At 32.9% G+C, this 25,454-nt stretch overlaps 1 protein-coding gene across 1 annotated transcript in view; it reads right to left on the bottom strand.

Moving 5' to 3' along the window:
- Positions 1–25,454, bottom strand: part of LOC135121166 (MOXD1 homolog 2) — a 118,102-nt gene that overhangs the window by 5,310 nt on the left and 87,338 nt on the right. The window contains exons 4-6 of the mRNA XM_064045476.1: positions 21,665–21,943; positions 15,719–16,548; positions 14,625–14,793 (exon numbers count right to left, since the gene is read on the bottom strand). Of these exons, the coding sequence (XP_063901546.1) occupies positions 14,625–14,793; positions 15,719–16,548; positions 21,665–21,943 (1,278 nt within the window). The remainder of the gene's footprint in view (positions 1–14,624; positions 14,794–15,718; positions 16,549–21,664; positions 21,944–25,454) is intronic.

The raw sequence follows: 25,454 nt of genomic DNA, 5'->3' as shown, positions 1-25,454 counted from the left end.
TCCTGAGCGCACCACAAAATGAGTTTGCTAATAAAAGTCTGAATTATAAAAATATTCATCCTACGAATTGTATTTTACAAGACTATTCCATGCAGCTAGTACTAAAGCACAATAATTATAAACAATTTTCTTCTGTATTTTTAATTCACTTTCTACGAAAGAATTATTGGCAAATGAAGCCATTTTTTAATAATGTCAAAAAATTAATTTGTTTACATCATCGTAACTATGGTTTGCTAGGTTGAAAACACCGTTTTTTGACCCAATGGGGATGCCGAGCTACGGTGGGTTGCCGCGAAAAGCCCACGCTACATACCAATCAGATTGGTTCTTAACCGATATGCATGGAATAGTCATGTTTATTCTGTAAACGTGTGGGCTGATAATATTGGAGAATACGTAATTTTTTGAAGAGAACTGAACACATGTATCAACATTTTTTGGAAAATAATAATTTGCCGGGTTATTAGAAAATGTTCCTTTCAATGTCCGATAACAGCTGTGGTTTCAGTGAGACGGAGCACCACCTCACTATCACAGATTCGTTAAAGACTATTTAAAAGCTCGTTTACACTATTCGATTTTCTTATTCGACTTGCAATTCGACCTCATTCGACTCCAAATTTGTCTGTTTACACTTCTCGATTCTGCATTCGACTAGATTCGACACAGCGACGTTCGATCTTTCGTTCGATTTCGCATTCGATATTTCGCAGATAGAACGGTGTCTATTTTCGTTCGATTTTCCTTTCGAGATTTTTGGAGCGGATGCGCAAGTAATGCTCAATCCATCACCGATCAGCTGACCAAACGTCATGAATTATTATATCTAGGCATGCTTATTTATTAATGTCTCCACATGCACAAACCCACTAACCAGAAAAATGCAACAAATTGAGGCAACAATCTAATAATATATACCTACATAACCTCAATGTAAGCAGAATGACAACATTTTGACAGATTTCTAATTTTTGACAGAACCATCGAACTTAAAAATCTAATGCTATGTAAAGACAGAACGATTTTGAATTCGAGATCTCATTCGATGGTCTAGAATGAAAAAATCGACTCAAAAAGTCGAATACGAAAATCGAATAGTGTAAACCAGCTTTTAGTGAGACACGCTTGCAGATAAATGGATTGGCAGTGGCAGTGTGAATGCATGGCCTCCGCGTAGTCCCGATTTAACACCTTTAGATTTCTTCTTGTGTGGGGTAGTAAAAGAACAAGTTTACAAAAGTCCGATCCGTAATTGTGAAGATTTAAAAACTGGAATTAGAAATGCATGTACTGCAATAACTCCTGAGATACTTGCCCGCGTCCGGTTGTCTTGCTTAAATCGCATCGAAATGTGTATTGTGCAAGAAGGAAACCATTTTGAACAGTACTTCCATTAGTTAATTTTACTTAATTGTTGAATTAATTCATGATATGTCTTTAAATTAATATCTTAGTGTTTTTTTAATATGTCACTTGTGTGAAATAGTGACAAATCGTAAGCGGGAATACCTGCGTAGATCCTAAAAACATATTTGCTTATTTTGGACTCTAGCAATAACTGATACATGGTTGTTACAACAATATGATTTTTTTTGTGAAAATTTTGATTCCTTGAGTAACAACTCAGTGCGAATTCATAAACCACAAGTATAATAGAACTATCGCTATTTTGAAGTGACTTCACTGCGGATAAGAATTTTGTTAGCGCTTAGTATGGGTTAAGTTTTAGTTCCTTTAGAGCCGTTTGACACGGGACTAATTGTCGTACTAAATTGTATGCGAGAAATTGGAACCAGTTCTAAATTCTTGTATACAAATAAGCAAGCGCATTCTATCGCATACACTGTAGTACGAAAATTAGTCCCGTGTCAAACGGACTTTAGTCTTGATGGATACATTTACAGCAGGGACTAAAGAATAAATCATCCTAAGCGCTAAGAAAACTTTTATCCGCAGTGAAGTCACTTCCAACTAGCGGTAATTTTACTATACAAGTATGTAACTGTATAAAATTTTAATGACGATTTCTAAAAAAAAAAAATTGAGGGGATGTCATTAAATCTTCCGGGCCAATTTCAAGTTGGTTTGCAATTAATTGCAAGCTGCGTTGCTATGGTAACCTCGCAAAAATATAATGGTTTGTATTAAGAGTTCTACCAACTTGAAATTGGCCCGTTCGTGGGGATGATTAGCCAAATTTTGGTTACCGTTTTACCATGTACATGATATTCCAAACATACGTACAAAATTTGACAAGAATCGGTACAGTAGTTTCAGAGATTATCTGTCTAATACATTTTGAGACAGACAGACAGACGGAAACAGGAGACCATTTCTGTCGTACTCTAGGCGTCATGAAACGTTCAGAAAATATGAAAGTGGCAATTCGCCCGATGGACTCGATTACTATATTTTCTTAGCATCCGCTCGGGAAGTCAAAAAACTCTCCTCGCTGTTGAAGTATACCAGTAGCCAGTGGCGTAAACGACATCGCGCAGCCCCTGTGTCGCGGGGGCGCAGATAGCAAGGGAGCATGGTCCGCACACAATATACAATATATTTAAAGCAGATAACCAGTGTGAAAAGGTGTAATGTTATCAGTGTGCAGTGTACAGTGCTTAATTTCGATTGTTTATGTTTGTGCATCGAACAAATGTCACGATTAGCATGAATGAGTAGAAATTTGTTTAATTAGACTAGTACAATCTAACAAATCCAGATTTTTCGAAAAATTATAAGGTTTAATTTTGCGAATATTATTATAAATACACAGCCCAAACAGAGATATGGATGTAATGCTAAAGTAAATATAAAGAAGCGCTTCAAATGTACAAGATTTCAAAGCATTCGGTTTTGCAGTGTTCCTGATTTACTCAAAATAAATTGACTCATTCAATATTTTTTTCGTCACCGGGTATAAGCAATTCTAAAAAAAAAGAATCTAATAAATCACAGATTAGACTTATCATATTTTGCACATTTTCGATTTGATTTACTCGGCAAACTTTTGAGATAGACGTCATTATTTGGGGGGGGGGGAAGATATATTTTGAATAAAGATTTACCATGCTTACGATAACTGAAAATCTGGATATCTCGGATAAAAACTCATAACGTATTCATAAACTACAAGTATAGGAAGAGTACGTCATTTGTATATGTACCATTTACATGATACTCCTAGTACACCTACAAAATAATTTGTCAGCAGAGATATAGACAGAAAGAAACGAAAGACCGATGTTTTTGTACTGTTGCGATCATGACACGTCGAGAAAAAATAAAAGTAGCCAGTCACTCGATGGACTTGAATACTATACATTCTTAGCTTACGCTCGAGAAGTAAGAACCCAACCCTTGTTTGGATCACCTATTTATGTTCTAGGAATCGAGATACAACTAAATAATATTACTATAAGACGCCGAGAACAAAATACCACAACAAACATTTTGTTTTCTTATGGTTACTCAAAGGATGTTGCGTATAACTTAATCTGAAGATTCAGTTTACTCATTTAGAAATTTATATTCTATGATTTTTACTTCCCGAGCGTAAGCTAAGGAAATATATATACTGTAATCGAATTCGTCGTGTAACTGGCTTCTAAACTACCGGACCGATTGCTATAATTTTCTACGTGTATTCGGAATATCGTGTAGATGGTAAAACGCAAACCAAAATTTGTCTGATCATCCCCACCAACGATAATATAACGTCATCTCCAACTTTTACAATAGTAAGTGTTATTTAAATTTTATAAAATAGCATACTCCTCCACTTGTGAATCCGTGTTGAGTTCATACTCTAGATATTACCATTTTTGTAAGAAAATCAAAATTGTATAACAACTTTTTACAATTTAACATTGAAATTGCAAAACCGTATGCTCTGAAACCTTGCGAACGTTTTAAGGTTATCGGAAACACGGGAAATCGTCAATCTAAATTACGACCCCCCCCTAAAAAAAAGATGCCAAATAAATCCTATCTAAAATATGCACGCTATGAGTCTATACTTGTGATTTATCACTACATTCACATTTTTTTTAAAGTGCTTATACAGGGTGACCCCAAAAAATTAATGACTTAATCAATATATTTTATTGACTAAATCACAAACGGTTCACTCCATTTTTCCGAGAATTTGGGAATACAGTACTGTTATTAATATGTATTACGTCCAAATTTTGTTCACTCTTGCTGTTTTTTTTTTGTTAAGTATAGAGGTTATCACAAATTAACTGTAGCAAAACCAAGTTGAATAGTTTTTCGAAGCAGAGAAGCTCTGTGGAAATAACCTTCGGCCAATTTTTGTGTTATATTTTTGGCTGTTCGAGTTTCCAGGTATATATCTGAGCCTGAGGTTTAAAAGCAGGCGTTATAACCGTTCGAGTACTCAAACGGTCAAATATTCTAAAACCTTATAGCGAAATGCACAACAGCAACTGTAATATGAAGATTTTAATATACCAGACGTCCGAGATAAAACCATCTTTAGAACGAATAGATATTGAAATTCTGGAAACGCCATTATTTTTAGCTTGACGGGATAAGCTTATTTGCAAGTATGTTGCCTACAATATGTCGGCGTCCCGACGATAATTTATTAAACAAATGATCTCCGAAACTACCCGACCGATCGTTGTAAAATTTTACCTGTATATTAGGAATATCATGTATATGGTCAAACCCTAACCAAAATTTGGCAAATCATCCCCACGACAATTTGATGAGACCGCCTCAACTTTTTTTTTTTTTGTTTAGTAAGCGCCAGTTAAATTTTATAAAATAATATACTTCTAAGATATGCTTGTAGTTTATGAATACGTCTTGATATTTACTTTCCATGGGTAAGCTAAGGAAACATTTTAATGGGGTCCATCGGACGAATGGCTATTTTCATATTTTCTCGACATTTCATGATCCTTAAAGTACAAAAAAGAGGGTGTCGCGTTTCCGTGTGTCGGTGTTGATTTTTATTAGACAGATAGTCTCAAACTACTGGAGCGACTGTTGTCAAAATTTATACCTAAGTATGTTAAGACTGTTATGTAGACATGATAGATGACATCATCTCCAAAATCGACAATAGTAAATTTGCTGCTCAATTTGGGGTAATTTTTATGATTCCGTCATAATGGGGGCAGTAATCCTCTTGTCGTCTGGCCACGTACCTTCTAATATAGGAATAATAAATAAAAATGATTTCAATACGGCAAGTGCTGTGTTAACGTGCAATTTTTTTTTATTGAATTTTATGAGGGATTCGCTGTAAAATGCTTATGAAGTCACAGTCGTAAACGTACAGTATCTTTAGCCAAATTTAAATGTTATTTAAATTTTATAAAATATGGTGCTTCTGCACTGGTTTATGAACCCGTGTTGAGTTTTACCGTAACACATGCAGATTTAAAAAAAAAATGTGTAACAACATTTTGCAATTTAACTCTGAAACTGCAAAACCGAATGCTCCGAAAACTTGTTGTAAATGGTAAATCGTTAATAAAATTTGTGTTATATATGCAGAATGTCAAGAGGTTATACTTGTGGTTTATCAAAACATTAATATTTTTTAGAATTGCTTATATAAGGTGTATCAAAAAAAATATTGAATGGAGCGACATGTTTTACTGGTCATCTCATTTTCCCGAAAATTTAGGGATACAGCAACAACATTTTATTTATACTATTATTAATTAAATGTTGATAACGTTATGAAAATTGTTTTATTTGGAACAATCACTAGAAACGTATGCATACGATACTACTCTATCTGTACTTTAATAACCCACACATATATTAATTTTAGTTCAGAGTGAATCATAAAAAGATTCTCAATTTTTTTACACTGATTTGCGATAAGTACTTTTTGTCGATTGTTTTTGTTGTTAACACTGTGTACAGTAAAACCGACCAAGTGTCTATTACTACCGGGTGATGACTGAAGCAAATGTTTGGGTTGGCATTTCCAATTATTGGCAGCAATGTTAACATGTCAGTTCACAGTTGTCAATTCTGACATGAGCGCTTCTAAAAGCCATTAAGAAGACAGCAACTACGGAGTTGGTGCCCAAAATTTAAATCTGACATCAGGTGTGGCATCACAAAATCTTAAATATGTTGCCAACCTGACAAAAAAATCACAAACATTAATAAATCACTCGGTATTTATTTTATTATATGTGCCAAAAATGACGGATTTTTACCGGCATTTTTGGTTCACGTGTATTAAAGTGTTCTCGATATACAGCTTTGTGCGCTGTAACTTGCTTGTTTTCTGCTATACTCGCTGTATCTCTTAAAATATATCCACTTTTCTTTTTAGCTTTTAGCGGGAGAGGTCACTCAATTGAAATAAAACATGACATAAAACCACGTCCTTGACCGTGACATACCTAGGGCATAGAACGAAAAGTCGAAAGTTAAAGTATTTAAGCAATTTTTGCGTAGTAAGGTTTTATCCACAAATTAAAACGCTAACAAGACGGAGACATAAATAACAAGGAATATTTGCTTGTCATCTGTTGGGAAGGCTAAATTGATCATGTTACGATTAAATGTGATAGTTTTTCATATTTTCCAAAAGTATTTAATTCTTAGGTAGTCATGTGGTCTTGTCGATGGGATTTGTAAACTTATAATGCGAAAAGTAAGAAATCGAATATACCTTTAAAAAGAACGGATAGATTTCTGATAAACCGAATATAAAAGTAGTTTTTCGAATTTTCGCCACTTACGGGATTTTCGTTCTATACCCTCGATATCACGTGTTATTGTTGAGCGAAAATACAATGAAATCTTGTATTTCCGTTTTTCTTCTCAAAGTGGCTATAATTTCATAATTCATAAACAGCAAAATCTATCCCAACACCATAAGTATGAAAGTTTTACGTATTAAAAATAGACGTTTAATACAGATGTTTACAAAACGATAATTTAAAACAGGAAATTAATTAACAAAACAAGGATAATTGCAAACTTACTGGGAAGCCCAAGGAAAATAGGAATTACATTGTAACAAATTTAGGCTACAGAGGTGCCGCTGATGGAAACCCTAAACGCCGTAATAAGAATGTGGAAGAAAATGGACGCATGACACGAAAAACTACATCTAAAAAATTACTCGAAGGTTATTTCGACAGAACGTCCCTCGTCCTCCGATAAATCCAGCTTCTTTAAAAAAAATATAATACAATGATTTTGCGATATTTGTTTTGTGATCTCTATAAAGTAAAAACTAGCAGCCTAAATAACACCCCCGCAGCCCTTGCGTAGTGGGAGCGCAAATTCTTGGAAGTACGGAGAATCTAAAATATATCTAAAACACATTACCAACGGGAAAATGTCCCCACGGCACTAAATAATGGCAATCTGAAGTTCAAGTATTTATTTATGTTTATGTACATTGAAAGAATTTCACCTAGAAATTAGTTTGATTATTATCAGTTTTCCTTCTCAAGACAGAAGGACTAAAATTATTAATTAAGGCACAATCGAACAAAATGTTCTCATTTTATCATCTATACTTCTATACTTATATAATAAAGCTGAAGCTGTTGTTTATTTGAACACGCTAATCTCAGAAACTACTTGTTCAAATTCAAAAAATCTTTTTGTGTTGGATAGTCCATGTATCATATCTACATATAGGCTATATAAAATCACGCTACGATCATTAGGAGCGAAGTAGCAATGAAAAATTCGGAAAAACGGGAAAATTATTCCTCCTTTGACAGCTTCTCTTGCTTACGCTGCTTAAACGGTTAAAGTTACGTAAAAATCATGTATGACGAAATTGTTCCCCTCTAAAAGTTCTAAAGAAAAGTCCGCGACAGCATATGTCTATCTTTTAAGGTCGAGTCAGTATAGCCTTTTTTATGGTAATGAAATTTGTTCTAAAATAATAATGCATTATGTATAAAATTCTCGCGTCACAATGTTTGTAACCGAACTTCTCCGAAATGAGTACACCGATTTGTATGAAATTTTTTATGTCTATTCGGTAGGTCTGACAATAGGTTGTAAACTATTTTTTAAACCCCTAAGTGATAAGGGTGGCCCACACTAAAAACTTTTTGTCTATTTTTTTGACAATTTTTTTTATTTTTATATTTCTAAGATTTGGCATCAAAAAATACACATAACCCTAAATTTTCACCTTTCTACCACCAACCCCCATTTATTAGTCATCTATAAAATAAAAATCAATTGCTGTTCCTATTAGTCTCGCTAAGACTCAAAAACGGCTTGACCGATTTGAAGAAATTTTTATATTACGGGGATTGTTTATAAATTTAAAAAATAGGGGAAACTTAAAAGAACAGCTAAAAAATCAAAAAATCCTAAAAATTTTGTATGGGAATCGCCACTTCAAATTAATTTCAATGGTTGTCGTCTAACTGAAGTGTCATACAAAACTAATTCTATCGTGCGATTGTGAAAAGTATATTGCATTTCAAATCGTTCTTTGTTTTTTCGTAAAAAAACGGATATGGAAGTTGATCAGCGTTGTGCTCATAATCAACATAATAGTCAAACATTGAAGCGAGACATTGGGTGGTATGAATAAAACTGAGTAGATACTTATATTCGAAGTACGAAGTACCTACTTCATTATTACTCTTATATACCTGAACATCTACTCTATGTACTGAGTACCTACTGGGAAACATTGTATCTCCCCGGCCACAAACTGAACATCTACGCGTTTTGTGAGCATTTAATCTAGAAATGAGCATCGGCGTGGCAAATAACTGAGCTTAGAAACTGAGTAGCTTAGAAAACCAGTAGGATCGTTGTAAGAGTGAATTTTAACTAAACATGGTGACTTTCATGAATGTGGAACGTCGTCAAAAGGTGCATTCAGTTTGAAAAACACATTAGGAGCAGGAATATCGAAAACTTTTCATGTAATTAACTTTTATTTATGCATAAATTGTGCAGTGCGTTTTTTCTAACACTGGCCATAGAGATTCCCATCTCAAGGTGTCTACCCCATACTAACTTATATTTTGGTGACTCGATTTTTGCCTTGATGGTTGAACACTGTCATTGTTGTCCTTTTTTGTTGTATCGAGATGCTACTTGAGCATCAACTGTTACTTACTGAAGTATTAGTATCATCTAGAAAAACTAGAAATATTTTGATTTGATATTCGAGTAGATACTTCGTATTTCGAGTATGAGCATCTACTGAGTTTTATTTATATCAACCATTGTCAAAAAATTGATCGAACGTTGTTTCGACAGAACTTCCTTCGCACCAAAAGTATAATGAAACATATTCAGCATTTTCGAGTTGAGTCTTTTCTTCACACAATTTTGTGATGACCTAATCAACATTTACTATCAACACGTAGGTATACCACCTTGGATTGGTGCAGTGTAATACTAAAAATAACTGTATTGTATTCCCAAAATTATCTGCGAAAATCGAGTGAGCCATTCCATCAATTTTTTGGGGGGAATAAATAAATATTCTTAACAATTTACCATGCCTACAATAACTTTAAAACGTCTGCAAGATCTCAAAGTATTCATTTTTGCAACTCTTGAGTTATTCACTAAAATAAATTGACTGATCCATATATTTTTTTGAGTCACTGTAAAAGCAAATCTAAAAAATATGAATGCAGTGATAAATTACGAAAATATACTGATGATATTTTCCACATTTTAGATAGGATTTATTCGGCAAAATCTTGAGATGACGTCTTCAAGTTTTTGGGCTTGATAAACAGATATATTTTGATTGAAAACCTACCATGTCAAACAGTAACTTCAAAACGTCTGCAATATTTCAAAATTCAGTTTTGCAATTCTTGATTCAATCAATAAAATAAATTGACTCAGTGATTAATTTTTTTGAGACACCCCCTATAAGCAAAACTAAAAAATATGAATGGAATGATAAATCACAAGCATAGTCTCATCCTACTTTGGACATTTTAGATATGATTCATTTGGCAAAAGTTTGGGTTGACGCCATCAATTTTGTGGAGGGGATAAGTAAATATATTTTGAATAAAAATTTATTATGCTTATCATATGTTTAAAACATCTGCAAGATTTCAAAGCATTCGATTTTGCAGATTCAAAATTAAATTGTAGGTGAAACGGAGTTCACGGGGTCAGCTAGTTATTATATAAAGACGTGCGTATTTTCACATTTTCGAGAAAATATGCTGATTTGTTCTTAATGTAACTAATAAAAAATTTGTGATGATGTCATCAACATAAATAATACTAGCCATAGCACAAAAGAAAAATACTCATAGCATATTACCAATGTAAGAAGAAAAAACGGAAAAGGCCAAGTTCAGCATCGAACTGCAGCTTATTACACTTTGCAAATGTTTTTGCGAAAATTTAAACGTTTAGTGAAAATACTGAAAGCGGATTCGTACAGTACAACTATAGCAGTATATTGTTGTATATCATTCCAAACATTTTAAAATGCAATTCATTTGAATGACGTCATCAAATTGTTGGTGGGGATGATTAGCTAAATTTTGGTTAGCTTTAACCATATATATGATATTTCTGATAAATACACAACAATCAGTCCAGCAGTTTCGGAGATTACGTGTCTAATAAAAATGGATACAAACGTCAGGCAGACAGACAGACAGGCAGACAGACGGACATAAATGGGAGACTACTTTTTTCGTACTGTAGGGGTCATGAAACGTTGACAAAATATAAAAGTGGCCATTCGTCGCTTGGAAAGTAAAAACAGTGTTATCTAGCAGGGATTGTGGTAATAACAAATCGAATGAATAGTGGAAAGTTTTAGTGTATATTTTAAACTATAATATCGACGCACATACTTTTCACTAAATCGCTTCACACGCTTTGGATAAGTTACTTAACATGGAAAAAACAACTTTCAACAAGATTTCCAAATAGTGACCAAGCCAATTATTATTTACTCAGAAATACGAAAGCGAAGAGTTCTAGAGTATTAAATTAAACAAACTAGGTATGTCACATACTCACAGAAATATAAACGCAACATTTGAAGACAAAATCAGAAATTATTATATTGTAATATCATGCTCGACCATTTTTTTTACATGTGCCGTGTCATTTAAAGTGGTAGTTTAAAGTGTAAGAAGTTTAATTAACGGGTTCACTTTTCTTAAGGGGGAGCTGAAGTAAAATATTTTGCCGATGCGGATTATCAGCACCCAAAATCTCTACTTGGATGGGCGACTGTACTAATCCCTTATCGGAATAAATTACCTGTGGACGGTCCTCCGTCCTCTGGTTGTTGCAGGTCGAGTATGTTCATTTTCTATTTTGCAGGTAAATTTTACAATTACCTAATTAATCTTCACGATTTTTTTTTGTACTAAGATTACCCTTAAAAGGCCGTGTGACACGATGCTAAATTTATGACAAATTTTTGTACGAAATTTAGTTCGAAAAAATGTAACTAAATTTACAACTAAACAATATATCTCCTGTATGCCACCTTACTAAATTCTCTTGTAAATTTACCATTCGCGCATGCGTAGTGAGTGAAAATTTTCGGGAATTTAAGAAATAGTGTTGGTAATGGTGATTGGTAAGGTGCGTTTTTCAACATAACCTCTGTGACATAACCTACAATTTGTTTGTTTATTATTTACTTATTAATCATTTATAATGAATTGTGAGGAAATACTTGTTTATACAACTATTGCTGCTTCGAGTATTGTTCTAAGCTGCTATGCCAATAAAACAAATCGGAAAATTCAAAGAAGAAAACGACGTTCACTATGGAGCAGACCTTGGTTAACAAGGCGACAAGAAGGACGAGATATTTTAAACATGTTAAATACCGAGTTGTTGCCAGAAGATCCAACTGCATATCAAAATTTTTTGAGATTAACGGGTGCTCAATTTGTGGGCAAAAGAACTGTTTGGTTATGTTGATTTCATCATGGCGTCGTACCGGTTGCGCCTTATCGTACTGCGCAGTTTTCGTAACAAATTTAGTCAGTATTTAGAACGTGTCCTAAATAATTTCTCACCAAAATTTGCACACAAATTTAGCATGTAAATTGTGTATGACACGGTACAATTTTTTGCACAAAATTTATCTCGCTAAAATTTGTCATAAATTTAGCATCGTGTCACACGGCCTTTAGAGGTAACAGATTTATTATATTAAATATTTTCAAAACGAGCAAATAGTTTATACATAAATAGTATGTAATAGGAATATAATTTATGGTAATAAAAAAATAAAAAAATCATGGTAGAATGACGGGGAGACATACGTTCGAAATTGGACAGACACACATAGATAGGCAGATAAAAAGATTATAAAAAAATTGCTCGAAGCTGATTTCGACCAAACTTTCCGAAAAACAGAGAATGATAATTTAAAAAGATGTCAAATTTATAAAATTAGTAAGGACGAATTAATACAATAAAAAGATAAACATCAGTTTTAATAAACTTACAATTAAACTTGTTTTTTAAATTTTAGTGAGTTTTTTTCTCTTTGTGCTTTTAAAATATAATCAGGATTTCGAATAGATAATAGTAAAATTTTTTGCATAGGTATGTATTTTTAATTTTTTAAGTTCGATTTTCTAAATATTTTCAACATGTACATCGCTACATAAAAATTGTATGTTGATTGTCTTTTGTTTTAATTATATTGTCATTGACATGTTTTTAAATAGCAACTTATTTGTTTATTTATTTATTTTTTGAAGAGTGAAAATTTTTTAAAGGTTTTCTACAGCTATATGTGAACATACATTTTTTATTATGTTAGATTTTTTATCAAATAATGTATTTTAAAATATAATACGAGTGTGGCGATTAAAATTAAACAAGTTTTTTCCACCAACAATGGACTTCCTGTTGAAGAAAATGACAATGACAATGACAACTTTCAAACAAGAAATAATTTTAAAATTTTTATCTAAAAATTTGTATTTCCAAAATGCAAAATCTATTTCTATTTTACGTGAAAGATGTAACGTGTGAGTCATAAAATCTTTCCCCTAGGTTAGCAATAAACATAAAAGATTTGATTAATCTATACTATTTATAGAAAAAAATCTTGTTACAACTTTTTATGATTTTTAAGTTTCTATTGTATAGGTATTTAACTTGTGAAATACATACAAACGTACATACCTGCTTATATAACGCAGTATTCTAATGAACAGACAAATTTTCAGATTGATAAAATCAGCACAAACTGTAACCACTTGTATATTGCTACAAATACAGCAACTAAACTAAATGTAAAATTTTCAGTTGCCGACTTATATTAGGATCCTATGACCAATCACTGTGTAGTCCAAAGGTAAATAAAATCTGAATTTCTGTGAAAATTAGCTAAACAATTTCTAGTAAAAGCATCTTTTGAATTATAGCAATTGGCCTTTTCACTGTAATCCTTTTATTTATGAGTGATGGCGTTAAGCTCTTTAGGCCTATACCTGCTCTCATCCCCAATAAACCAGAAAATTACTCAGCTTGAAAAATATTTCCGAATCTATTTTTTCGGCATGTGTTTTAGAGTTTATTTATTATCCGATTTTGATTTTTCAAAATTTGGAAATTTTCCTTACAAGTCATAAATAATAAAAACACTCAAAATTTCAGGAATTGTAAAGCTTAAAAAGTATGTTCAAATATAGTTTTTTCAAAAAACTAAAAAGCAGATCTATAGAATTTTTTCCGTAGATTATGTATACGAAAAATTGTTGTGATTGGACCAAGGGTTTTCCGTAAAATACGTGCCCCGTTTTACATTATTTCCCCTATGCCGAAATCTACTTCAGCTCCCCCTTAAGCATTGAACATGCTATTTTTTCGTGTACTCAGTTTTTAAAAGTTTAAAATAGAATTTCAAAAATAATTTTTGATTTACGCGATAATCCCGTTTGTGTAAAATTTCACAATTTACTATACAAACATACCTATTCATAACATCCAAGTAAACACGATAAAAAAAATGCAAAAATGGATAACTGTAAATAATACCTTAGCATTTTTTGGCGATGCTATAGAAGGAATTGCAAATTTAGTAGATGTGAAATTGAAACACAATTATAAAAAGTGTTACAAATACTTCGATGAATGAAAGACAAAAAATTTTAAAATGAATAGGATGAAACGGTGAGACTTATTGGTTGCTAACTAGAAAAGTGGCACTTATCTTTATCATTTTCTATAAAACAAAGACGCACTTTTCTATTGAATACACCAAAAATATTTTTTTTATATATATGTATTAAAAAGAACTACAGAAACAAATACTTCCTTTTTTGCTTGTGTTAATAGGATACAAAATTTGCATTAGAATATGTCGACACTACTTACGTTGCAGTAGTAAGGAAGGAAACTGCATCCCTCCATTAACTCGGAAATGACTGGCATTTAGGCAATACTTCTATCATTACGGATACTAAGACCAAGTAATGATATGCATTGATTATATTAATAAAATATATATTATTATTATTATTAAAGCGAAGACTTTGTCAAAAAATGCAGGCATTTCTGTGGTTGTTTTTGTTGGCTTGAAAAAATATAACTATGTGTATTTATATTCCACATGAAACGTAGCGGATATATCTAATCGACAAACAAAATAATAAAAGACTTACTGGTAAAATGGTTGACTGCGCAGTCCAACATAACGGCTTGAACGATCCTTTCATCGTCGCTTCTTGGAAGCTGTGAAACTGATTGTCCCAGTCGTACGAAACTAACCTTGATTCCAACGTCATACCAGCTAGCTCAGGAGGGGCGGATATTCTCACTGGATTCGAGCCTCTGTAATAAGAAATAGATAAAAAAGCATTGTTAGCAACATCGTACATCGTACAATGCAAAATAAATATTCATAAACATTTTAGGCTTTCACATGTTTTGTAAAATATTGCAGATAACTCCGCGGCGTTATATCTTCACTTAACGTATTTTTTTTTGTTTTCTCGAGATAACCACGAAAAATATTATTACAGGGTCATTTTTACAATTTTCTAACCTCAAGTCTTTTGGTTTATTAAACAGTTTCGATTCATGAACCAACTGTTTCGAAATTTTGAGTGTACTTTAATTAATTATCCGTTTTTTGTATGAGCTATTCATAAGGACTCGAATGAACAAATAAAAATCTTATTTACTGTAGTTAAAAACACAACTAAACGAGTCATTTTTTTTATTTACTTTCTCTTTACAATTATTCGTGATTTTTAAAAATATTACAGGTGAGGTAGATGGTTTTAAGAGGTAAGTTAGAACGATTTGTTTCACTTTTGCAGAAAATATCGTTACGAATCATTTCAATCTATTATGAACGTCTTGCCAAATGTTGCATTTCGGAAATATATTAATGCCCAATTAAACAACAGTGAACGTGCAGAAAATAACGAGCAACGTAGATACAAAGATTATTTCCGAAAAAATATAGAAGTATATTTAGTAATAAAATTTAAAATTAAACGCTTCATTTTTTCAAGCTACATTGAACATGTTAGTTTTTGGTCTTTATTGGTGTACGCAAAATCTACAAAAACATCACAATCAAATGAATAGTTTGTCTGTGAATTATTAACTTGTACGCACATCGCAAGAAAAGTAAAGTATGCAATTATTACATATCCAACAATAACGTAATTGCAATACCAGTGTCTTGATATAAAAAATTCGATGTGATTAACGTAACTACGTGAACAACCATAAAACAAACACTTACGGACTCAATTCTTGTATTCCGAGCGAATGTAGCACGGTTGGTAGACTTGGTAAACTGTGACATGCGGCCAAATGTCTTTGTCTCGGGTAATAAAGACCCATAACCAAACAAGTTTCTTCACGATTTGTCAGGCCACCCAAAGTAATTGCTGTTCTTCCAGAACTGTTGTAAGTGCATTCGGTAATTAAATGGTCACCGGGTAAAATTTTTACTGGCACACCAAGTTTGCGATATTCTTGATAATCCGAGTCAAGATTGTCGTCAGCCGCAATGGGAGGTTGTTCTACACTACCTCTAATGTGTTTCAGAGCTACTTGTCGTCCAATTCGATGAGTTTTCATAACAACAGCGAACATGTTTATTCCATTATGAGGGAAAGCTTGTTTGGTGCACTCCGACACGCAGTGTCCTGAAGAGACAACTCTTTGTTGTCCTGGTGGTATTATATGTCTCCAGTTCGGATCCATCCCTATTGATATAACACCGGCATCGTGTCTCCGCAATTCAGGGGTATAATATAATCTCAAACCCGACCCGTCAAGAGATCCTAAACTGCCATCTGTGGGACTGATATAGTGAGTTTCCAACAGATAGTAACGGGAAGTGGTGGGTTCTAGGGGATAACCAGCTTCTGGTGGGAAACTAAAACCTTCAGAGCCCCTGGCCCAACTTGCAACTACAGTATTGCAAGACAACGGTTGAACATTGGGTTCGTAACACTGACGTCCAGGAGTGTCGGCCAGTTTCGATATTTGAGAACCGTCTTGACATTCATAGAGAACCACATGTTGTAGTCCGTTCCATGCTTTAACCCCTTGCAGTGGTTCATACTGGAAGCAAGAATTAACAGATAAAAAAATTGCAAATTCTTGTTAACCGATTGATTACTGGAAGAAACCGGGTTAATATTTAAAGTTTTTCAGGCACTTCCAATATTAACACTCAGTTACCTTCGTGTCTAAAACACAACCAACATGATGAATGTAGTCGTTTTGTTACATCAAGATCAGATAATACTTATAACGTTAGATGAGCCGCTTCTGAGATAATGCATAAAATAACATGTTTCATATGCACTAAACTTTTTTATGCATCAGTTACAAGCAGTGTCAAACAATAGTGAAAGAGTATTTATTACCAAATAATCCGACTACCAAGGTACTTTCAGTCATAATATAACAAGTGATATGATTATTATCGATAATATTTCGAGTGAAACCGACCTGCAAATGTGCTGCTTCGGTTTCACGAGCCATATCTTCGATTATTAATCATATCACGAGTTATATTCAACATGAGAATATAATAAATGAACATATTTTTTGATAATAGAATTGATTTCGTCGTTTTGAGCTAGCCCCCAACGTTGGCAAGCCATAATAGACAAAAAAATTTATGAAATTCTAAAATTTGTCAAATTTGACAGTTTTTAAATTTAGGTATCAACAGACCACAATAAGGCAATAAAATTATTATCGCTGTGATAGACATGTAACTAAGGGCATGGACCAATTCTATTGGAAGAAATGGGGTCATGTGATCCATGAATTATATTCTCTATTAAATATTTATGTCATATAAGCTATAAGTATTTTGTAAAAGTTCAGAAAATAAAAAACCATATCAGCAGATTTGTATTTCATCGCAATAAATTTTGTTTTGTTATTTGAACTGATGTCGAAGAAGAAAGCTTACTGTGCATGTGTCGTGATTAAGAGGGTCGTTGCGTGTAACTTATGGGATTTTCATTACGTTTTCAGAATTTATTATCTCCGTTATTGTCTCATATTTTGAATATAACCTGTCCTCAATTTTATCTATACATAAAATGCACCGGTAGCTTTTTTAAAGTAGTTTATCATCATCATCTTCTTTTTAAAATTTTTGCGAAATTTTTCATCCTGTATCTTTAAAAATCAATATTTCAATAAATATTTATGGAAATTTCCGAATCCTGTTTTCACCACTATTTTCCGCTTACAAAAACTGTAAATGCTAAGAAAAACATTGAGGATAACATTTTTTGTCGAAAATGAGATACAAGCAGGTTGGTCCAACAAGTTAATTTTTAATGTCATTCATTTAGGTACGACCAAAAAGTCGCTCCCTACGGTCGCTCGGATTTAAATTGCTACTTCTCTTTTTAAATTGCCTATAAAATAGTAGTTGTCTCAATAGCTATATTTTTTTAATAGAGTTTGGAATTTATTCAATGCTTTTTATATTCAGTTGCTGCTTAAAAAATATTCCTCATGTTTAGAAATGAATATTAACTGAGCCGACACTGTAGCTGAAAAAAAAATTGTCAAATATTATTTCGAGAGAACTTCCCTCGCCCATAAAGTACAGTACATCAAATCCAGCTGTTCCAAAAAATTATAAGATTTGATTTTGCGAATTTTATTTTTTATGGTAACCCTTCCAAGTTAAAATAAAGATATGGGGTATGTATTTAATGTTTAAGTAAAGATAAAGAAGTGTACTACGTGTTTGTTTCAAGTGATAAATTTTATTAAATTTATTTTATCTAACGAAAACAAAGCCCCGCCGCCCGCCAGTTTCAATCGCTCGACCTTCGATCTGCTGGTACATATACTCTACGCACTGAGTCACGCTAGCTGTAAGATTGCTGCTACCTTAAAGAAGAAGACGAATGAAACAGTAAACAGATATAATAAGAATAAACAAAATCGAGGCAGGTTTGTAAACCACAAGTACAGGAGTATATTATTTCATATAGTTTTGGTAATGTTAATTATGGAATATAATTATCTGACGTTATCACTCATTATTGGGGATGATTAGTGTTTTAGCGTCCACATCATATTCCTAATATGCACACAAAATTTGACAATAATTAGCTCAATAGTTTCGGAGATTATCTGTCTGATAAAAATTGACACAGACGACGGACGTACGGACGGGCGGATATACAGATGAAAAATTGAGACCCCTTTTTCGTAGTCTAGAGGTCATTATTTTAAAATTTTTAAATAATTATAATTACTGTAAACAGGGAATGAAACAATGCAGAATGCCATCTTTAGAATTTCGAAGGTTATAATGTGTGCAAGCTGTCTCCACATCAATAGTCTGTTTTCAGACATAATTGAGTTTCAATTCTTCAAGATTCCAGGTTTAGGGTTGACCATAACTTAAAAATAATTGTTACTCAGTTGAAATAAATTTGAGTCAGATTTCTAGAAATTTAAATTTAGTACCTACTTATTTTGCACGGATTTAATTTATTTTATTTAAATGTCCTTGCTAATTTGCTATTTATTTCATTTGAAATCAAAGAGTAAATATTTAATTATTGTCATAGGGGTACTCCAATCTAAACATCGAACACCGGTTCAATTTATATAAGCAGCTGTTAACATTTTGAAAAGACATTTCACCAGTAGCCATAGATTATATTATAACAAAGCTAAAAGGTGACAAAATGTGAAACTTAAGAGTTAGTTCGGTCATAAAATGTCAATTATACATATTATCAAAATTATTATTATTTATAAACATTTTTTTACGTCTTAAAGCCCGCTTGTCTTTGCATATCCTTTTCTTACATTACTTCTTACATCATACGACCTCATAATTAGATATCCTAGATATATTTTATTTCACCTATACTTCAGTGAAATCTATACCGGCATGGGTTTCCTTTGTTGATCAGTCATTTTCAAGGCAAAGTAACCAGTAACGCAGCAAAATTGCTTTCAGTTAGATAGATACATTTTTAGAGATATTAGCGCTTATACGGCGTAATTGCCCAAAATGAGTTACATGTGCATTACTATCCTAGAAGATACCAACATATTTAGCTTTCAAAATGGATCGGGAATTCCTTATTTTTGCAGGTGTGTTAGATAATGTTTGACAGGATACAATTGTGATACAATTAATGTTTTAATCTGGGTATATCTTTAACATAGTGTAGTGGCGTTGTAAACTGTGTATTACGGGTATACGAAACATTCGTGAAACGCTTTTGATTCTTTTAACATAAAAACGCGGTTTCTCCTTAAATTAATCCAAGTGTAACCATTAACTGATAGGTACGTTAATAAACTGACGCGCTGATTATTTCGCCATGACTGATGATTTCTCTGTTGCCTTAAAGCAATGTTTGAAATAAACAAGAATAAATATTTGAGGAAACGACATAAAATGGGGTTGCTACTTACTTTTATGTCAGTTTAACAGGATCAATATTTGTATATCAGTAAAGCCCTTCATATCTTTGAACTAGCACCCCACTTATAATTGAACAAACGCAGGCAATTGGAACACATCAAAGAAAATGCAATTTTAAGTAATTTGAAATTTAAATAACAAAGAATTGTGAAATTTCATATGAATTCGAACGTTACCGAAGACGCTCCCCCTCTACTGGAGACGTACGCGTAATACTATTTGCAAATCCGTGAAGCGAGTTCAAAACTAAGCAATTTGCATGTCATATCTGGGAGATTTGAACATGAGCGACACGTGAAAACGTCTCGGCGCTTTTTTCTCTGTGGGGATTTACAAATAGGATAAAGGTGTCTTCATATGGATGGGATTGTTTCAATAACGGTCCGATACCGAGCACTTTCAAAGTTACAGCCGAGGAAACTTTTATCTCCGGTCTTCAAATCGAAAAATTATGCCGACAATGTCAACTGCACCGTTAAAAAGGAAATCGACTTTATTTGAGATTGCATTTAAATTTTGCAACACCTTTAGCGAAAAAACTAAAATAGAAACAGAACATATAACAAAATACATTACAACATTGTGTTTTCTTTCAGACTAGTTTTTTTGTGTTAACATATGGGATAAATTTTTGTCAGTTGTATAGTCAGTGAGTGTAAAGACTATTCCAATTACGAATTTTGCAAATACTTATTAAATTAATCAAATGTAGGAATCTCCTTTACTTACACATAAACAGCATTAGTTTAAGGCAAAATAGATAATTTAATACAAGATAATCATTTAGAGCTTAATGTACTGCTTGCCCTGGAAGTGAACTATCTACTCATAAAATATGGTATGTCTTATTTCGAAACAAATATAATAGGAGTAATAAATTTTAAATTACTATTTCCTTAAAAAAAAATTAATACAATCAAAGCGTTTATATTTAGCGATGATTTTGCCCTAGTGCAAACTATCCGCTTGTGCAAATCAAATTGTCTCCTAATACTTATTGTTTCGTGCAGATTCGCGCACTCGAGAAAACTAAAATTGTCGACAATTTGACATGCACTCCGCATATTACCATTAAAAGTAGTGTTGTCAAATTACGTAAAATACTAAAAGAGACTTTTTTTGACAAGAGCTCATGATTTATACATCGTTTTCGTAATTTTAGCTCATCAAATCATAGTAAGTATATCATACATACCGTGGTGGAAAGTGTTTCGTTACTTTCGAGAGAAAAGATAGTTTACTGAGGGGTGCAGCCCCGAGGTGAACTATTTCGGGAGAAACAAATGAAATTTTCCCCGGCGTATATACATCTACTATTTTACTCACAGTTGCTTCAAATAGCTTTTAAAAGTAATGCAAAAATTTAAGATCATAATTTTACAAGTATCACAATTTTTTACGTTTGATGGTGAAAAGTTATACATAAATGGCATATGTCACTTTCCACCCTTGAAATGGAAGTGAAGTATGGAGTAGCTCACTTCCAAACTTTTAAAGAGTTTGAAAGTGTCAGATTACTGACCGAATACTATTAAAATATATAGTTATAGTTATATTAATGAAGTGTATGGTGCTACAATTCATGACGATGTGTACAACACCAAAAATGTGACAATTATATCAGTTGATATCCAAGGGCCAGCAATTATTCAACATGACTGCAGTAACTATTATTCTTTAAATTAATAAATGCTTGTCATAATTACTTAAATTATTACTTTATAAACGGAAGTTACATTATAAACTTACACGAATTAAATGATGTTTCTTAGTAATGACAGGAATTCTAAAAATACGGCACCAGTACAGATTTTCTCCAGGAGCTGGTGGTTCAACTGGAGGATTACGAAGTTCCCATATTCTGGTTGTTTCTTCAGGTCCAGGGGCGTCTTGATCAGCTCTTTGAACCAAATATAATGACTGCGTCCCTCTAGATCCTAGGCTATGTTGTGGCAATGATTTCGGTCCAACAGATCCTCCTGTAGGCTCTTCCGAATGAAAAGCCCACACAACTCTCATGGTATCATTCTGAAAATATAACACTTCATAAATAAACTAACTTTCAGTAAGCTCATCATCAAAAAGCTATATGTTACACGTTGGCAAACTGTTGTAACTCTTACGTGAGTCTTAATGGTGTTTTAAAAAGTTTCACAAGTCGCACAGTAGATTGCTATCGCTTTGTGCAGTTACTACATGGCAGACGTATTTATTTACCATGGTCTCAAAACTATAATAATAATCGTAACTCTGCTACATCAGGTTGACCATACAAGAGGGGGGAGAGAAGCATATCAGAAAAAGTAGGAATACAAAGAGTACGACAACAAAGATGCTGAAAACCGAAGAAAATGGATACGTTTCCTATAAGCACAAGATATTAACAGAAAATTTAATAGCAATTTAGGCAGACAGTTTAAACGTAGCGTATAGGCCAACATAATACCTATTTAGTTAATGTGATACACAAAAATCAAATAAAAAACCTCCTCATGGGGATTCATATGGTACATGAGATAAAACGTAAAAACTGCGATTAAATCTACGTATTAAACAGTATCTTAAAAATAGAGCATAGAAAAGGAAACAACAATAACCCTATAGGCATTAGAGAATAATCTTGAAAATCCAGGCACATAATTTCATTATATGTAGTAATTATTGCAAGTGCATAATTTTAAACCAGAACTAGCAACATAAAAGAATCAGAGGTGGAAAACTACTGCATTTTTTAGTCATGTTGGACGTTTCGTGATGTTATTTACATTGTCCTAACCAGAACTTGATAGCAATCCAACCGGCACTTAACTATTTTCACATATAAATAGTTGGTAAATGAAATGATGACAAAATGTAGTTCTAACTATTCACCAATTATTAGGTTTTATTGCAGATATTTAGCACAAAAATCAAGCAGTAATTTAGTACTCAATTTATATATCCAAGGTGGCCCAAATACAACGAAACAGACGGGACCGTAACGTCATCATACATTTTTGCAAGGACACGTATATCAGTTTGGATAGTAGTGTAATACTAAAGATAAAAGTACTGTATTCCCAAATTTTCGGGAAAATGAATTGGGTCGTCTTGAATATTGATTTATAATTCATAAAATAACGAAACAGTTTACTCACATATGCCGCGTGTATTAGCAGAGGCCACTCAAAATCATTTATTTATAAGCGGTAACACTTGTTGAGATTGTACACGTGAGAGTCAAACAGAGAAACTGCAAACAATACCGATGGTCTTCCAGACTTTTTTATTACTTCGACTTCCGCTTATTATGTAAAACATTGGATTTCATTTTAATTTTTGATGGTGTAATTCACAATTGGTTGATTATAACTTGTCTATACCACATCCACGGAACCTAGTCAGCGCAACAAAACAAAAGCACGTCTGTAATGTTAAAGTAAATGTAAATAAGCGTGCTACGCCTGTTTTTACTTTACAAAATGTTGCAATGTAATACTAATAATAACAGTGTGGTATCTCTAAATTTTCGAGAAAATGGGGTGAACTATTCCTGATTTAATCAATAAAATAAATTGACATTCATTAATTCTTTTGAGCGACCTGTGAAGCAAATCTAAAAAACATGAATGGAATGATAAATCACAAGTACAGACTCATCATATTTTGTACATTTTAGATAGGACATATTCAGCAAAATTTTGGGGTGACGTCATCAATTTTTTAGGGGGGATGAGCAAATATATTTTGATTAAAAATTTACTATGTTTATGATAACTGTAAAACATCTCCAAGATTTCAAAGCATTCGGTTTTGTAGTTCCTGATTAAATCAATTAAATAAATCCACCCACTCATCAATTTTCTTAAGTCTGCCTGTATATGCAAATCCAAAAAAATATGAATGGAATGATAAATCACAAGTACAGACTTATCATATTTTGTATATTTTAGGTAGGATTTTTATTAGGCAAACTTTTGAGGCGACGTCATCAATTTTTTGGAGGGGACAAGTAAATATATTTTGAATAAAAGATTATCATGCTTATCATACCTGTAAACCATCTGCAAGATTTCACAGCATTCGGTTTTGCAGAGTCAAAATTAAATTGCAAAATGTTGTTTTATAATTTTGATTTTTTTCTAAAAATCTGAACGTTTCGGGTAAAAACTCAATTCCGAGTCATAAACTACATGTGTAGGACTATGTTATTTTATACAATTAAAACCCACTTACTATGTACAATTTTGAAGTGACGTCATCATTTGGTGGGGATGATTAGGCAAATTTTGGTTAGGGTTTTACCATCTACATGATATTCCTAATATAAATACAAAATTTCACAACAATCGGTCCAGTATTTTCTAAGTTTGTATGGGAACTATATTTCTACTATAAATTTAAATTTTTACGTGAAACTTGGTATTAGATAATTAGCGAAACCACGTTCCGTAGAACGTACAGCACGCAAAGCGTAGAAAAAACTGTTATATCTATGGAAACATAGAAAATGAAATGCAGTGTCCCTATTCCCCCCCCCCCAGTTCTGGAGACGTGCATTGTTCAATTTCGATCACGTTCTGTTCTGCAGACACTATTGAGAAAATTCGTGAAATGCTGCTGTCATCAAAAATTTTCAAATGTCAAACGACAACAATAGTGTCACTTCACCAGCCACTACTATGATGTAAATTTTTGTGAACTTAAACATTTTTCGTCAAAAATTGAAGGTTCATTTTTTCAATTTATTGTCTTTTACAGTTTCTGCTCTGCTTCATGCCTGCTACTGAAAAAAAATAGTATATTAACCACGGTTGTAAAGCCACTTTTAGACCCCGCGCTTTAGAGCCCTCGACGCTGCGCGTCTCGGGTTCTAATTTGCGCTCTGTCGAGAATGCTTGGCTTTGCAACCTTGGCTAATAATAAATGTACTATTATAATTTTGTATTAATGCCTTCAACACATTTTTCACTTGAAACTTGTAATAATGCTCTTCAGGGTAACGAATTGTCTACGACAGCGAAACCGCGGCCAGAAGCTAGTTGGATATAAAATGATAACTACATATCTTACTTAAATATATGTACTAAAAGATTTCGGATAAAAATTGTTAGTTTGGAAATGAAATATGGGTCCTTGATGTCCAAAAATTGTTATCTGTATGATATAATCTGCGTTTAGTTTAGTTTACGCTAATTAGCGTCACCAAAGTAGTGCACAGTAGACCACATTAGCATTGCAAATATCAAACAGTGCATCTGTAAGTAGTACTACTGTTATTGCTTCTATGTATATGCCAAATGTTTTTCCCCATTTTCGTTTTCCTCGTCGGTAAATGCAAGGAATACAGTGCCCATTAAAATAGGCTTTTTATTATACTGTATGACAATGAAATAACAATATATTCAAAAATCTTTTTAGTTTCACTATAAATACAAAAAACTCGTCCAAAATTATTTCACCAGAACTTACGTCGCCTTAGAGGTACAGTCCAATAAATCCTGCTTCTTGAAAAAATTAAAAATTTTATTTCGTAAATTTTTTACGATAACGTCTGTAA

Source organism: Zophobas morio, unplaced genomic scaffold (genome assembly GCF_036711695.1).
Source record: "Zophobas morio isolate AGI-343-1 ecotype UQ-CSIRO unplaced genomic scaffold, CSIRO_AGI_Zmor_V1 ptg000005l, whole genome shotgun sequence".
NCBI lineage: Eukaryota > Metazoa > Arthropoda > Insecta > Coleoptera > Tenebrionidae > Zophobas > Zophobas morio.
Note: the sequence above shows the minus strand (reverse complement) of the source record. Positions and strands in the feature narration are given on the sequence as shown.